Consider the following 16,175-nt stretch of genomic DNA (forward strand, 5'->3'; position numbering starts at 1 on the left):
ACTGCAAAGTAAATGCAATTAATTTATGACCCATTGAACAACAGGAATTGAAAACATGAAAGGCGGTTCTTTAGCAGCCAAAATAAAGCATGAAGATCTGCAGAATGAAGCATCTACAAATACTCTCTTTATAGAAATTAATGAGTTAGTGCCCTCCAAAAGCCAAACCCATTTGAAATGGAGGTGTCAATCATCTGATAACAAGATCTTTGTTTATTTCTCTTTAAATACAGAGAGAGAAAGAGACACTGAGACTGTACAATCATGTCATGGCTTAGAGAAAGTAGTGACTCTTTAGCGATAGACTTAGTATGTCTGAGGATTTTGAAAACAGTTAGTGGTATTCATTAGGTATTGGGGAAGGGATAAACAACGTAAGAATAATAATAATAATAATAACTGTGGTATTTGTTTAGTGCTTACTATGAATCGAGGACTGTTCTAAGTGCTAGAGTAGATGCAAGTTAATCAGAACAGCCACAGTCCCTGTCCCAGAAGAGCTTTACAATTTATGTAGAAGGGAGAACAAGTATTGAATCCCCATTTTACAGATGAGGAAACTGAAGCCCAGAGAAGTGAAGTGACATACCCATGGTCACATAGGAGTGTTGGAACTGGAATCAGAACTCAGATCCTCTGACTTTCAGGCCTGCGCTCTTTCCACTAGGCCATGTTGCTTCTTGGAGACTTTAAAGGCAGTGAGAATCATGTTTTCTATTGTCTAGGGGTCTCCAATTGATTGAGGGAGGCACACAAAAATGATAAATAAATACTGAAAGTAGGAATCGGGCTATAGCAAAAAAGTAATTGACAGGTGACGAGGAAGGAATGACTTGGTCAGCTACGGAGGAAGGGAAACACGTCTCTCAGAGAAACTAGCCCCCGCCAGTGACCACTTCCTCATCTGTAATAGTTTCAGAACATCAGTGGTCAGGGTGAAACTCCGTTGCCTCTGCTGAGTTGTCAAGTTACCAAGGACCCAAGGTAATCTGAACAGCAGGAGTAATAAATCTTTCATTATTTTGAGTTCACCCTTGAGCATACTGACTTTGCAATAACGGAACCATCATTTACACTCTTCTTTATTGCAAGGTAAGTAAGCACTCCAGGGAGAAAAATAAGGAACTGTTAAACCACCCTGGCTGCCGTTCTGATAAATGTGCCATCAATGCATTTGGGTGTATTCTCTTTTGTCCACACAGGTACTTCCTGGATTGGAAGAATGATGGGGACAGCTATTTTATGATAGATGCAACTGAAGGAACTATTGCCACCAATGAATTACTGGACAGAGAAAGTGCCTCCCAGTATAATTTCTCTATCATTGCAAGTAAAGTTAGTAAGTATTGGTGGAGTTCAGAGCAAAGAGTTGTCTGATGAGATTTTCATTCTATTTGATCATCCCAGGAATTCAGTTTTGTGTCACACTTGGGTCAGTCAATCAATCGATGGTATCCACCAATCATTTATCATGTACAGAGAAGTAGCACGGCCTAATTGAAAAGTCTGGGAGTCATAGAAGCAGTGTGGCTCAATGGAAAGAGCATGGGCTTGGGAGTCAGAGGTCATGAGTTCAAATCCCAGCTCCGCCAATTATCAGCTGTGTGACTCTGAGCAAGTCACTTAACTTCCCTGTGCCTCGGTTCCCTCATCTGTAAAACGGGGATTATGACTGTGAGCCCCACGTGGGACAATCTGATTACTTTGTATCCTCCCCAGTGCTTAGAACAGTGCTTTGCACATAGTAACCACTTAACAAATGCCATCATTATTATTATTATAGGATCTGGGTTCTAATCCTGGCTCTCCCAATTGCTAGCTGTGTGATCCTGGGGAAGCCATTTAAACTTCTCTGTGCCTCAAGTTCTTCAACTTTAAAATGGGGATTAAATAAATACCTGTTCTCCCTCCTACTTAAACTATGAGACTCATTTGGGACAGGACTGTATTCCCACCTAACAAACTTGTATCTACCCCAGTGCTTAGAACAGTGCTGGACACAAAATAAACGTTTAACAAATGACATAATATTATTACAGCAGACCACTGTATTAAGCTCTTAAAATAGTACAGTAGAGTAAGTAGGCACAATCCCTGCCCTTAAGGATCTCACAATTTATTTGGGGAGACAGATATTTTAAAAAAATCAAATAGGAGAAGCATTGGCGTATAAGCATATGTAAATTCTGCATATATTAGGAGCAGAACATGGGGTGAATACTTCTGTGGCTCAATGGAAAGAGCACGGGCTTAGGAGTCAGAGGTCATGAGTTGAAATCCCAGCTCCGCCAACTGTCAGCTGTGTGACTTTGGGCAAGTCACTTAACTTCTCTGTGCCTCAGTTACCTCATCTGTAAAGTGGGGATGAAAACTGTGAGTCTCACGTGGGACAATCTGATCACCCTGTATCCTCCCCAGTGCTTAGAACAGTGCTTTGCACATAGTAAGCGCTTAACAAATGCAATTATTATTATTAAGTACTTAAGGACTAGGTAGGGAAAACCGGGTGAGGGACTGAGCAATTAGTTAAGGAAGACTTCCTGGAGGAAAAGTTATATCAGTAGGATTTTAAAGAAGGGGCAAGTGGTGGCCTGTTGGATATGAAGTAGGAGGGATACCAAGCAGGGAGGAGAGTGTTAATAAGGGGAGAGAGTTGGGAGAAAAGTACAGTAATGCAAGTTACCATTCTAATTTAGGCTTCCACTAGGACTAGGTGAAAGTGGATGATTTTTCTTATTTCTTAGGAACGTTATGGCGAGGATGAATTGTTTACAGGTTCACTCTCCTTCAGTCCCAGAAGCCTGGCAACCCATGATGATGCCCTTTTGGGGCTATGTGAACCCTGAATGCAAAGTGCTTTCCAATTGTGTTATTTGTTAAGTGCTTACTATGTGTCATGTGTCAAGCGCTGGGGTAGAGTAGAGACAACTGGGTCATTCACAGTCTCTGTCCCAGATAGGACTCACAGTCTTAATCCCCATTTCACACTTGCAGTAACTGAGGCCCAGAGTGACTTGCCCTTGGTGGCACAGAAGCCAAACGACGGAACAACAGTTAGAACCTGGGTGGTGTGACTCGGAGACCCATGCTCTATCACGCTGCTTTTTTATTGCTTAGCAAATGCGAAGAGCATCAACCCTTCATACACTGTACAAGAAACATTCACTGCCCTACAGTGGAGAAATATTGTAAAATATATAAATTACTTAAAAATAATTGGGTATTGAGTTGCTTTCTTTTTCTAGATCAATATCATGTTGAAAGATGAATTGTCATTGAAAATATACAGTTTGGTTGTGGTCTTGCTACTGGGTTTACCGTGTATTAATTGATCAAATTTGCCAGCTGAATAGGGCACTCTGAATGAATGTGAAATGAAACTGTTCAGCCTTGACCTAATAAAAATATAATTGTGTGTAAGTGTAGCATATTGCAGTTTTACCTAACATATGTTATGGTCTTGACCTCTCTATAAAAACTGTCAAGGAAACTAAAATGATAGCATGATTGCATTGCTTCCAATTAATTAAAAATAGTCATTAATCAATGTTAGTGCAGTTATATTACAAATGCTTTGGCTGTAGTAATAATTCTGATATGTATGACTGCCTTGTGTGTAAGAGTAGCTTCAATAACTTACTGAAATTAACCTTGAGAATTTCAAAGAAGAAAACGAAGTAGATCTAGCATAGGCATCATTCACGCAAATTGAAATTGTCCCTATGATCGGGGATCCCTCTCCCTCTCCTTCTTCCTTCTGCCTTCATCTCTACTCCTAGACACAATTTATCAGTTTGCAACTTGGAGAAAAAATGCCTAACCGTGGCAGGAGTCACCCCATAGCAGTGTGAATCTAAATTATGACAATTTAGAGTAGTACATGCTAAAATTCAAACTCAAAGTTAAAGAGTCTGAAGGCCAGCAGCAAGACAATCTGTTCACATTCTTGTTATTTGTCATAGCTAATTTTGTGGGCTTCCAGGTTGACCAATTTGAAAGAGTTTGATGGTCTACATTTTGATCTTTCTTGGGTACCTTCTTTTCATTCAATCATATTTAATGAGCGCTTACTGTGTGTAGAGCACTGTACTAAGCGCTTGGGAAGTACAAGTTGGCAACATATAGAGATGGTCCCTGCCCAACAAAGGGCTCACAGTCTAGAAGGGGAAGACAGACAACAAAACAAAACATGTCTTCTACCTCTTACCCATGGGAGTAACTCAAGGCCCAGTTTTGGGTCCCCTTCTCTTCTCCACCTACACCCACTCCCTTGGAGAACTCATTTGCTTACATGGTTTCAATGGCCATCTCTAGACAGATGATTCCCAATTCCACCTCTCCAATCCTGTTCTTTCTCCTTCACTGCAATTTTGTATTTCCTCTCAACTTCAGAATCTGGATGTCCCGCCAACCCCTCAATCTTACCATGTCCAAAACGGAACTCTCACCCAAATCCTGCTCTCTCCGTGTATTTCCCATTACTATAGACAACACCACCATCCTACCAGATTCTAGTTTTTTAAAAGTTGCACCCAGATAACAAAGTGACTTGTGAAACTGATAATGCAGTATGGGTAGGAATTTCGTGTTCCAGGTGTCATTTTGATATGTCTTTCTTGCATTGAAAATGATAATAATAATGCAAGTACCCCTCTGGACTTTAAGCTCTTTGAGGGCAGGGAATGCATCTGCTATATTGTTATATTGTACTCTCCCAAGTGCTTTGTACAGTGATTTGCATGCAATACTTTTATTAATAATAATATAACAGTAAGTGGTATTTGTTAAGCACGCCCTATATGCCAAGCACTGTACTAAGCACTGAAGTAGTCACACAGTTATCAGGTAAGACACAGTCCATGTCCCACATGGGCTCATAGTCTAAGGGGAAAGAGAACAGATATAGAATCCCCATTTTACAGATTAGGAAACTGAGGCACAGATAAGTTATTTGCCCAAGGTCGCATAGCTGATGGAAGTGAGATTAGTACCCAGATCCTCTGGCTCCCAGTTCCATGCTCTTTTCATTAGATCATGCTGCTTCTCAGCCTATTCCAGTAGGTGACTAACTCTTCTACCCATATTGTTTGCACATAAAGTCAGAACCTTAATGTACTCCTAGGTTTATCCCATGCAAAGTCTGTCTACCCAGAGTTTCATGAAGCCTTTACTAAAGAAGAGCACCTCTCACGATTGCTATCCACTCAGATAGTTCAGTGATAACTTAAATAAGTCAGTCATATTTTTGAGTGTTTATGGTCTGCACCGCACTCTTCAGAGTACATGGGTGAGTACAATATGATAGAGTTGGGAGACATGTTTCCTGTCCACAGGAAGCTTATTCCAAAGGAAAAGGAAAAAAAAAAGTTTTAGAATGTAGTGATGGTGTTTCTCCTACCTTTCACATAGCAAAAAATGGTGGACCATGGTACTGAAATATCTCTGTCAGTTACATTTCCAGGGACAGCTTAAAGATTTTGATCTAAAATTCTTAGACTTGTCATCATCATCATCATCATCATCATCATCATCATCATCATCATCATCATCATCGATAGCATTTCTTGAATGACTATTGTATGCACAGCACTGAACTAAGTGGGAGTAAATCAGAATGAGAGAACCTCTGCACTTGCCCCAGTATGCTTGTGAAAGCAGGAAGTGATAGAGAATACAACCTTCCTTTAGAGATGCTTCATCTACCTTCAGGGCATGCAGCATATATCTATTTGAATAGATGAGACCAAAGCAGACTGAGTTTGGTTTCAAACAATTTAAAATAAGCCACCCTACTTACCTCTTACTTAAGAGCAAGTCATATTCCAGCAGGATGTACTACATTTCAATGCCGGGAACTTGAATAAAGAAATCTTGGCATTGTACCTCTCAAGAATACTCTGCAATTGGAGAAAGACGGAAAATAATAGTAGAGAGCTTTCTTTATTCTGCTCCTTAGATCAAGTTGCTTTTAATTAAATTACAAGTCTCAAAACAAAGCAGACCTATTAATTGACCTAGCGTCACTTAGTGTGTAATTTAAGAAGCAAAGTGATTTAAAGGAGTGGGTTTGGGTCCAGTGAAAGAATCTGTGGAGTTGATGTCTGGTTTGTTCTAGTTGTAGCTTCAAGAGCATTTTTTATGGTATTTGCTAAGCGCTTATTGTGTGCCAGTCCCTGTTCTAAGTAAGCACTGGGGCAGCTATACGGCAATCCAGTTAGATACAGGCCTTGTCCCACATGGGGCTCACAGTCTTACCCCATTTGACAGATGAGGTAAGAGAAAGTGAAGAGAAGTGAAGCGACTTGCTCAAGGTCACCCAGAAGATGAGTAGCAGAGCTGAGATTAGAACCCAAGTCCTTCTGAGTCCCAGGCCCATTCTTTAACTACTAGGTCATGCTGCTTCTTGTATTAATCATTAATTGAACATTATGTGGTGACCATTGAATGAAACACTGGACTCCTCCAGGGTCTCATATTCTAAAAATAAGGTCGGGGGAGAATTTGGTGAAGGTACAATAGGAAAGATGGAACAACACAATACAACGTACAAGTCGAAATTCAGAGTCCAATAAGTCCAGTGTTAACGGGTTTTCTAGGGACTTGAGGGTGCTCTCACCCAGATCATTGAGAGACCGATCCCATCCAAAGCTTCACAAGTTCTAAAATTTTTGTTGCTACTGCTTAAATCTCAGATTTGGAGAACTAGAACTGATGATTCTTGTTAAAGTTCCATCTGCCCTAATTCGGCAATTCTCCAAAGTCCCTCTGAGAGTTACCCTAAAATAATTAAACAATTCTTCTTATAGAATAAAGAAAAAAATATCATTTGCAACTTGTTTTATGAAGATGAATCTCCGAAGTGCAATTTTCAAAATGTGTTATAGACTAGATCGAGCTATGGGACTGAAGAGACAGTCTCATTTAGAAGACAAATCCTTGCCTTGATGAAGCCCTGTTTATTAATTTCCTTCAATTTAACAGTAATCAACACCTTACTTGGCCATGCTTCATGGATATGATGTGAGAAATAACTCCTGTAAAAAATGATAGCCAGTTAATTGGAAATATTACAACCTAAATATTTAGTCATAATGAGGATTAATCTCTTAGCCACCAGCCCAATTCAAACCAGAATGTTTTGGGAAGAAAAGTATCTTTGGATGATCCCCTAATCACAATAATTGTTGGCAAAGAAGAATAATTATGGTCTTTAAGATGAAAAAAGAAAGAAAAGAACAGCAACTCTTGGCTTACAACCCTCCATTACTAACAGTGATGGGCTGTCATAACCATAACCAAAGCTAAGGGCTTTGACCTTAGCATGTGACGGTCTCCTCACTGAAAGTCCGTGGGCCTCAGTTTTCTGTACATAAGCTGCCATTTCCAATCAAAACTTGTACTTGTTGTACTTTCAACAGATGTCATTTTGCTAGTAGCCAGTGATGCCTGAAAATGTCCCAGTGATGCCTCTGTCTCCAGTGGAATACGATGGAAGATTTCCCATTGCTCATGTCTGAAAGGAATGAACTACAGCATAATAACAATAATAACAATATAAATGAGAATAAAAATAATTGCTAAGTGCTTACAATGCGCCAAACACTAGGCTAAGTGCTGGGAGGGATACATTACAATCAGATCAGACACGGTTCCTTTCCCACATTGTACTCACACACTTAAGTGGAGGGAGAACAGGTATTCAATCTCCATTTTACAGATGAGGAAACTGAGGAAAATAAAGGTTAAATGACTTGCACAAGGTCCGACAATTGACAAGTGGTGGAATGAATCATCATCCCAAGCTGCTGTTTGCCAATACAACAGTATAGATAGTTCATCTGTTGGGTGAAAACCCTGGAACTAAGGGAGCTGTCATCAAATGTGAAATCTCATTGTATGAGCTGTTCCAAGTACTTTTGAAACACTCCCATGCCTTAAAGAAAAATGAATCTGAGGAAAATTATGGAAGTTTATGACTCTTCAGAAACTACATGATTGGAATAAATATGAAAGAATATTGTTCCCTGGCATGCTCACCTAAGGAATTGTAATGATACATGGGTCTGCACTATTTTCTTCCATTTTGAGGGGTGGAGGGAGAGACCGGTCTAGTTTAAGACTGTATTGTCACTTCTCCAGTACCGTAGTCACGTTCACAGCCATGGCGTATCTGTGTTGCTTCTGTCATCCATTGAACAACACCTGGATGGGGCAGGCACCAAAGAGCAGATAAGCCCTATGCACTCTGATGATGCTACTGTCTGTACTCAGTCCTCATGCCAATCAAACACATAAGCAGGAAAATTGGTATTGTATAGCTTCCAACAACAGCCACCCCTTCCTTTTCTTCACTTTATGAAAGGAAGAATATAGAAAGCAAGTGGAGCAGTGTTCTCTTCTATTTTGTACAAGAGAAGTAAATATTCTCAGAGCCAGAAAATAATTGAATCCGGTTGCATTTTTCTACAAATTATACTGTAGCATTTTTGGTTAGCCGATAGGGAGAAGAATATAGTATATATTCTTATTCTATAATGATTTGTTGTATATAGTATAAGACTGATCTCATTGTGGGCGGGAAATGTGTTTACCAACTCTGTTGTATTGTACTCTCCCAAGTACCCATTTCTCTGTTCTGCACACAATAAGAATGAGATGAACACCACTGATTGGTGAGAATATCATAATCCTCATCATCAATGTTTAATGAGTAAATATCAGTAAATATATCCATAATCTATTGTGTGCAGATCACCATACCAGGCCCTTGGGAGCATTCAATAAAATCAGAAGTCACATTCTTACTGCTTTTCAATGACTAATTTGCTCTAGTGTGATTTGTCTCTTCAATAATTCTGTGGTGGATACCCCTGAAAATGGGAGTTGTTTCATCCTTTGGACTATGGTAAGAAATTTTCAGTAGCTCTGTTTGAAAATGAAGGCATGAAACCATCAGAAATAATTTGATAGTTCCTGATATTCAATTTGAAGAATACCATGTTCAGCCATAGCCCAGTAGAACAGCTTCTACTTCAGTGGTATCCCTAGATGGGTGTAAATTACAGCTGACAAATGGTTTTGCTGCCTGGGCAGAAAAGCAGCATAGCTTAGTGGATAGAGCATGGCCTGGCAGTCAGAAGGACCTGGGTTCTAATCCTAGCGCCTTCACATGCATATGTGTGTATGACCTTGAACAAGTCACTTCACTTCTCTGGGCCTCAGTTACTTCATCTGTAAAATGGGGATTAAGAGTGTATCCCCATGTGGGACAGGGACTGTGTCCAACCTGGTTAATTTGTATCTAGCCCAGTGCTTAGAACAGTGCTTGGCATATAGTGCTTAATAAATACCATTATTATTATTACGTTCTTGCAAAATCTTGTTATTGCTTATGACAACTCACGCTTGATATAAAAGGTGGTTTCCCTTGGAAGCAATGGTACTACTGCTAGATTTATTAATGATTCTCTTTCTCTCTCCCACCCTCATTCTCTATTTTGATAGGTAACCCATTATTAACCAGCAAGGTCAATGTCCTCATCAGTGTCCTAGATGTTAATGAATTCCCTCCAGAAATTTTTGTGCCATATGAGACCACTGTGTGTGAAAATGCCAAGCCTGGACAGGTATAGCAACAATATGTATACAATTCCATTTTTGTTCAGTTAGTACTCACTGTGATTTGATGACCGGTCAGAAGAAGACACTCCTAAAAATTACTGTCACAGGAAAGAAAAAGCCACTGGAAATCAGAACTTTCTAAATTTGTAGCGTTACTCTTCCTTTTTAACCTCTTGCAGAAATAGTGTCTATGTGAAGAGTAGTAAGGCCTGCGATAAAGATGGAAGATCATGCTCCATTCAGGGCTGGTAGTAGTGGCAGGGGTATTAGAAACCATACTAGTGATAGTAGTATTTATTGAACCCATACTTGGTGTAAGTGTACTGTACTAAGTGATTGAGAGGTAGAGAATAAAGCACTGCCACAATCAATCAACAGATGTGTGCAGAGCACTGTACTAAGCACTTGGGAGATTATAATACAGAGGTGTAGATACATTCCCTGCCCAGTGAGTTTACAGTCTAGCAGGGGAGATGGACATTAGTATAAATACATAATGTATAGATGTGTATCTATATGTATATCTGTGGGGTGAATAGCAAATACCCAAAGGCTACAGATCCAAGTGGGAGACAAATCTAAAAATATCTGAACCAGTGTGGTCAAAATTCGATATAAATGAGGTTTATGGGATGGAACCTGTTTTGAAATGGGAAACTGACCTCACGTTCCATTTGTATTTTCCCAGGTGATTCAGTTAATCAGTGCTGCTGATCGCGATCTTTCACCTGCTGGACAACTATTTTCCTTCAGATTGTCCCCCGAGGCCACGCTAAAACCAAATTTTACAGTCCATGACTATAGAAGTAAGAGAGGACTATGGAAGTGTGTTTTTTCCGTCAGTGTGTCCTAGTGGAAAGAACAAGGGCCTGTGACTCAGACTACTTAGGTCCTAATACCGATTCTGCCACTTGTCGGATTGTTGGCCTTGGGCAAGTCACTTAACTTTTCTTTGCCTGAGTTACCTCATCTGTAAAATGTGAAGGAAGAGTGTAAATCCCATCGGGGACAAGGATTATAGCCAATCTGATTATCTTGTATTATAGCTTATCTTACAATTTAAGCACTGTGGCACATACAAGATAACCAGTTCTCACATGGAACTCACAGTCTAGGAGGGAGAATGAGTATTGAATTCACATTTTGTAGATGTGATAACTGAAGCACAGACAAGTCAAGTGAGTTGCCCAAGGTCACACAGCAAGCATGTGGTAGAGCCAGAATTAGAACCCAGATCCTGGGACTCCCAGGTCTGTGCTCTTTTAACAATTCAATTGTTAATTGATAATTAACAATTATCTTGTATCTACCCCAGCACTTACTACCAACCTGGTACATAGTAAGCGCTTAACAATACCACTAAAGAGAGCACAAAACCTTCCCACAAAACGTAACTTTAAAAAAACTATAGTATCTTTCAATTTTGTAACATTAAAAAATATTGGAAATAATAATAATAGTAACGATGGTATTTGTTAAGCACTTACCATGTGCAAAGCACTGTTCTAAGTGCTGGGGGAATACAAGGTGATCAGGTTGTCCCACAGGGGCCTCACAATCTTAATTCCCATTTTACAGATAAGGTAACTGAGGTACAGAGAAGCAAAGTGACTTGCCCAAAGTCACACAGCTGACAAGTGGCGGAGTCGGGATTAGAACCCACGACCTCCGACTCCAAAGCCCGGGCTCTTGCCAGTGTGCCACACGGCTTTTTATGTCTACTTAAATCAATAAACCCCCATAATTTTCTACTACTGAACAACAGGAGTTAACTGAGCGATTGTTACAAAGGTGTTGATTTCTGCAGAGATGCACATGGTGATATTATTCTGAGACTTGACACTAATGTTGGTAATGGATTTTTTGATTTCCCTTGAATCAAATTTACCACCTCCATTACTCATGAAAAGAAAGATTTTAAAATTAACACTAGAAACCAACTTAACTTTCCTATTGTTAAACAAGATACCAACTTGAAAGTGTGTAGTGAAGCATGGTTGAGTGATTTTGTTTCCCTGTCTTGTTTTGCAGACAACACAGCGGGAGTCGAAACCAGAAGAAATGGATACAGTCGCAGGAAACAAGAGCTCTACTTCCTCCCAGTTGTAATAGAAGACAGCAGCTACCCTGTCCAGAGCAGCACTAATACGATGACTATTCGAGTCTGTCGATGTGATTCCGATGGAACCCTTCTCTCCTGCAATGTAGAAGCAATCTTTCTCCCTGTAGGACTCAGCACTGGAGCTTTGATTGCCATTTTACTGTGCATCATTATACTCCTAGGTTAGTTTGAACCGCAAATGACCTCTCTGTCTCTTCAGCAGTGTGGCTTAGTGGAAAGAGCACAGACCTGGGAGTGCCAGGATCTGGGTTCTAATCCAGTGTCCACCACTTGCCTGCCGTGTGACCTTGAGCAACTCACTTGACTATTCTGTGCTTCAGTTACTACATCTGCAAAATGGAATTCAATCCCCGCTCTCCCTCCTAGCTTCATGTGAGAAATGGTTATCTTGTATGTACCTCAGTGCTTAGATCTGGGCCAGAGGCAGGATACATGAGACAGGTCAGTGGTGAGATAGAGGAGATGGAGGTACAGAGAGTAGGTTGGCACCAGAGGAGTGAAGTGGGTGGCTTGGGTTGTAGTAGGAGAGCCGTGAGATAAACTAGGAAGGAGCAAGGTGAGTGATTTAAAGCCAATGGTACGGAGTTCCAGTTTGATTCAGAGGTGGATAGGCAGCCACTGGAGGTTCCTGTGGAGTGGGAAAGCATGAACTTGGAACATTTGTGGAAAAATGATCTGTGCACCTGGGTGAAGTAAGGACTGGAGAGGGGAGAGACAGGAGGCAGGGAGGTCAGCAAGGAGGCTGATACAGTAGTCATGGTGGGATAGGATAAGAGCTTGAATTAACATGGTAAAATGTGGATGGAGATGAAAGGGCAGATTTTAGTGACGTTGTGAAGATTGACAGGATTTAGTGATAGATTGAATATGTGGGTGGAATGATAGAGAGAAGTCAAGAACAACGCCAAGGTTATGGGCTTGAGAGACAGGAAAGTTGTGGTGCTGTCTGTAGTGATGGAAAAAAAACAGGGAGAGGACAAGGTATGGGCGGGATCTCTGTTTTTGCCGTGTTAAGTTTGAATTGTAGGCAGAGCAGACGTGTCTTGAAGGCAGGAGGAAATGCAAGACTGCACAGAGGGAGAAAGATCAGGACTGGAATAAATCATCCACATAGAGGTGGTAGTTGAAGCCATGGGTGAGAATGAGTTCTCCAAGGGAGTGGGCATAGATGGAGACTAGAAGGGAAGTCAGAACTGAACCTTGAATATGAAAGCTGAATAGTGCTTCCTCCATATTATTTTTTATTATGAATATCATAAATAAATACTATTACTACTACTACTATTAATATTACTACTTCAACTATTCCTGCTACTACCCTAAAAACCTCAGTTACCAGAGCTTCTGAAAAGGATTTCCTTCACTGTTTGCAATTAGGCAAGAGGGGATTGCCTTTATGAGATGTCTTGCATAATTCTTAAAATCTGTACTTACAATAAAATTTCTAAGTCAAAGTTATTCATAATTAGACTTTTTAAAGTGTTTCTGACTAATGGTGTAAAATTCCCTAGTTTATACGCACTTAATGTCAGCAATATCTTAGAGAGAAAAATTTAACCCACAGATGTACATTAAAACATTGATATTTGGGACATTCATTTTAAATAATAATAATAATAACAACCTGATGAATGAAGTGCTAAGGCACTGTGCTAAGCACTAAGAAAGACACAAGATGATCAGGTCAGACAATCATGGCTTCCTGCAAGCGTCACAGTCTAAAGAGGTTAGGAGAGAAGGTAGTTTATCCTTATTTTACAGGTGAGAAAAGCAATGCACAGAGAGATTATAGGACTTGTCCAGGGTCACTCAGCAGTCCAGTGGTGGAGTCTCTGGACTGGAATTGACATTTAGTTCCGGGCTCTTTCCATTAGGCCATGGTTAGTTTGTTGTACTGTCTAAACTCTTGTTGCTTTGTGGTGCATTGCAGTTTTGGTTTCAGGCATTTTGTACTCATTTAATGGTAGGAATATGTTTTTGCAGGTGACAGTTAATCTTCTGTGTTGTGTGTAGGCTAGAAGTCCATTTTCTTCATTCCGTGTTCATCAAGTATCTGCCTATCTACAGGCTGTTGCAATATTGCTGCATCCATGTCATTCATCTTAATCATTCTTCATATAGACCCACCTATCCCTCCAGAATATAAGCTTCTTGTGGGCAGGGAACATGTCTACCAATTCTGCTATATTGTATTCTCCCAAGTGCTTAATACGGTGCTCTGCATAAAGTGCTCAATTAATTGATTGATATCCAACTCTGAGGAGAATGAATTCTGATTGCATGAAAATTAAACAGTAAACTTAAAAATTACACTCAGACATTGAAACACCAATGTGTCCATGTTGGTGAGGGACTTCTGCTTTGGAAAGCAATAGCTGAAGCATCCTGAAAAAACTATTTTGATGCTTTAAAGGCCAGAGGAAACTATTCTATGGCCTTTAAGGCTATTTTACAGAAGCTTGTGGCCTAGTGAAAAGAGCACCGGCCTAGGAGGCATCATCATCATCATCATCACCATTGGTATTTTATGAGCACTTACCTTGTACAGAGCACTGTCATAGCACTTGGGAGAGTACAGTACAACAGAGTTTGTAGATATATTCCTTATCCACAACAAGCTTATAGCCTAGAGGAGAGACAGACCATTAGTATAAATAAATAATTCATAATATATAATTTATAAATCAGAAAACTTGGGTTCCATTCCCGGCTCTGCCACTGGTCTGCTGTGTTACCTTGGGCAAGTCACTCAATTTCTCTGTGCCTCAGTTCTCTTGTCTGTAAAATGGGGATTAAATCCTACTCCATCCTACATAGCTTGAAGTTCATATGGGAATGGGACTATGTCTAATCTGATTATCTTCTATCTACCCCAATGCTTAAAGTGGTGCTTGGTACATAGTAATTGCTTAACCAGCGCTTAGAACAGTGCTTTGCACATAGTAAGCGCTTAATAAATGCCATCATTATTATTAACCAGTACCGTAATAACAATGATGAGGATCGTGATGATGATGATGACATTCTGACATGCTGATTGAGACAAGCTTTTTCTACTCTTTTCTTACATCAAAACTGTTGTCTTGCTCCAGCCATTGTGATACTGTATGTTGCCCTCCGAAGGCAAAAGAAGAAAGACACCCTGATGACCTCTAAGGAAGACATCAGGGATAATGTCATCCACTATGACGATGAAGGAGGAGGAGAGGAGGACACCCAGGCATTTGACATCGGTGCTCTGAGAAATCCCAAAGTGATAGAAGAAAACGGAATGCGCAGGGATATAAAACCAGAGCCTCTGTGTTTGTCTCACCGGAGACCACCAGTCGAAGACAACACAGACATAAGAGATTTCATTCATCAGCGGCTACAGGAAAATGATATGGATGTTTCTGCCCCTCCTTATGATTCTCTAGCAACCTATGCCTATGAAGGAAATGGATCCATAGCTGAGTCCCTCAGCTCTATAGACTCCCTTGCTACAGACACAGACCAGGATTATGATTTTCTGGTTGACTGGGGACCCCGCTTTAAAGTCCTGGCAGACATGTTTGGAGAAGAAGAAAGTTATAACCCTGATAAAGACACTTAGACGGAGAGAGAATAAAATGAAACATAGAGAAAAAATTTTAAAAAATGAAAGAAAAAAACAAGCTTTATGAGACAAGATTCCTTTGAATATCTTGTTCCAACAAGTTACTATATTTATCATACTGTCAATATGTATTTTTTTTCATTTTTTTGTTACTTTGGAATTGTACTGAGACAAGCTCAGGCCTATTAGATACAATTTACTGACGTGACAACTGAGAAAGAAGATAAGCTTTTCTGGCATCGTGGTGGAAGAGTGGTAGATTTTTCTAAATTCCACTGAAGTGCCTACTGAAACTTCTCTCATCTGAAGGGGTGCCCCAGTACATTATGCTGGCGTGGCACTATGGGATTCAAAGATTTTAAACCAAGACCATAAAGCAAAGACATTGACTATCTGTCAAGGAGCAATAGCAACCTGCCGACTTCTGATTTGCGGGGTGGGAGGGTGGGGGAGAGGGAAAGACAGGGGCTTTCTAGAACCTGTCTATTTCCCCCTCGAAGGGATTGTGTTTTTTATTACTAAAACAAAAAATGCTGTATGCCTAGACATCTCATTTCTTCTGCCGCTGTTTCATTGGAAATGGAAGTAAAAATTGCTCACATCAAATTGAATATGTAAATCCCAAATTTTAAAAACGGATAGTTTGACTTTAAGTGAATTAGATTTGAAGATGTTCATTAAAATGTTACACTTTTTCCATAATAAAATACAAAAGCAATCGTATGAATGTTTCTTTTTTATACAGGGAGGCCCTTGGGCCATCAGGGGGCTTGGGCTGGCTTTCGGTGGTCAGTTCTGAGTCTCTGCACAGAGGGGGGACCTCTCAGATCACTGACA

General features: G+C 40.2%; 1 protein-coding gene across 2 annotated transcripts in view; it reads left to right on the forward strand.

The window, feature by feature from the left end:
• The window catches only part of CDH12 (cadherin 12), a 497,253-nt gene extending 481,487 nt beyond the window's left edge, over nucleotides 1-15,766 (forward strand). For both annotated transcript variants that reach the window (XM_038770299.1, XM_038770300.1), the window contains 5 exons: nucleotides 1,203-1,339; nucleotides 9,505-9,626; nucleotides 10,310-10,427; nucleotides 11,653-11,904; nucleotides 14,836-15,766. In XM_038770299.1, coding sequence (XP_038626227.1) covers nucleotides 1,203-1,339; nucleotides 9,505-9,626; nucleotides 10,310-10,427; nucleotides 11,653-11,904; nucleotides 14,836-15,335 — 1,129 coding nt within the window. In that variant the 3' untranslated portion in view covers nucleotides 15,336-15,766. The remainder of the gene's footprint in view (nucleotides 1-1,202; nucleotides 1,340-9,504; nucleotides 9,627-10,309; nucleotides 10,428-11,652; nucleotides 11,905-14,835) is intronic.
• Nucleotides 15,767-16,175: the final 409 nt, after the last annotated feature.

The sequence above is a fragment of the Tachyglossus aculeatus genome, chromosome X3, assembly GCF_015852505.1.
Source record: "Tachyglossus aculeatus isolate mTacAcu1 chromosome X3, mTacAcu1.pri, whole genome shotgun sequence".
In the NCBI taxonomy this organism is placed as follows: domain Eukaryota; kingdom Metazoa; phylum Chordata; class Mammalia; order Monotremata; family Tachyglossidae; genus Tachyglossus; species Tachyglossus aculeatus.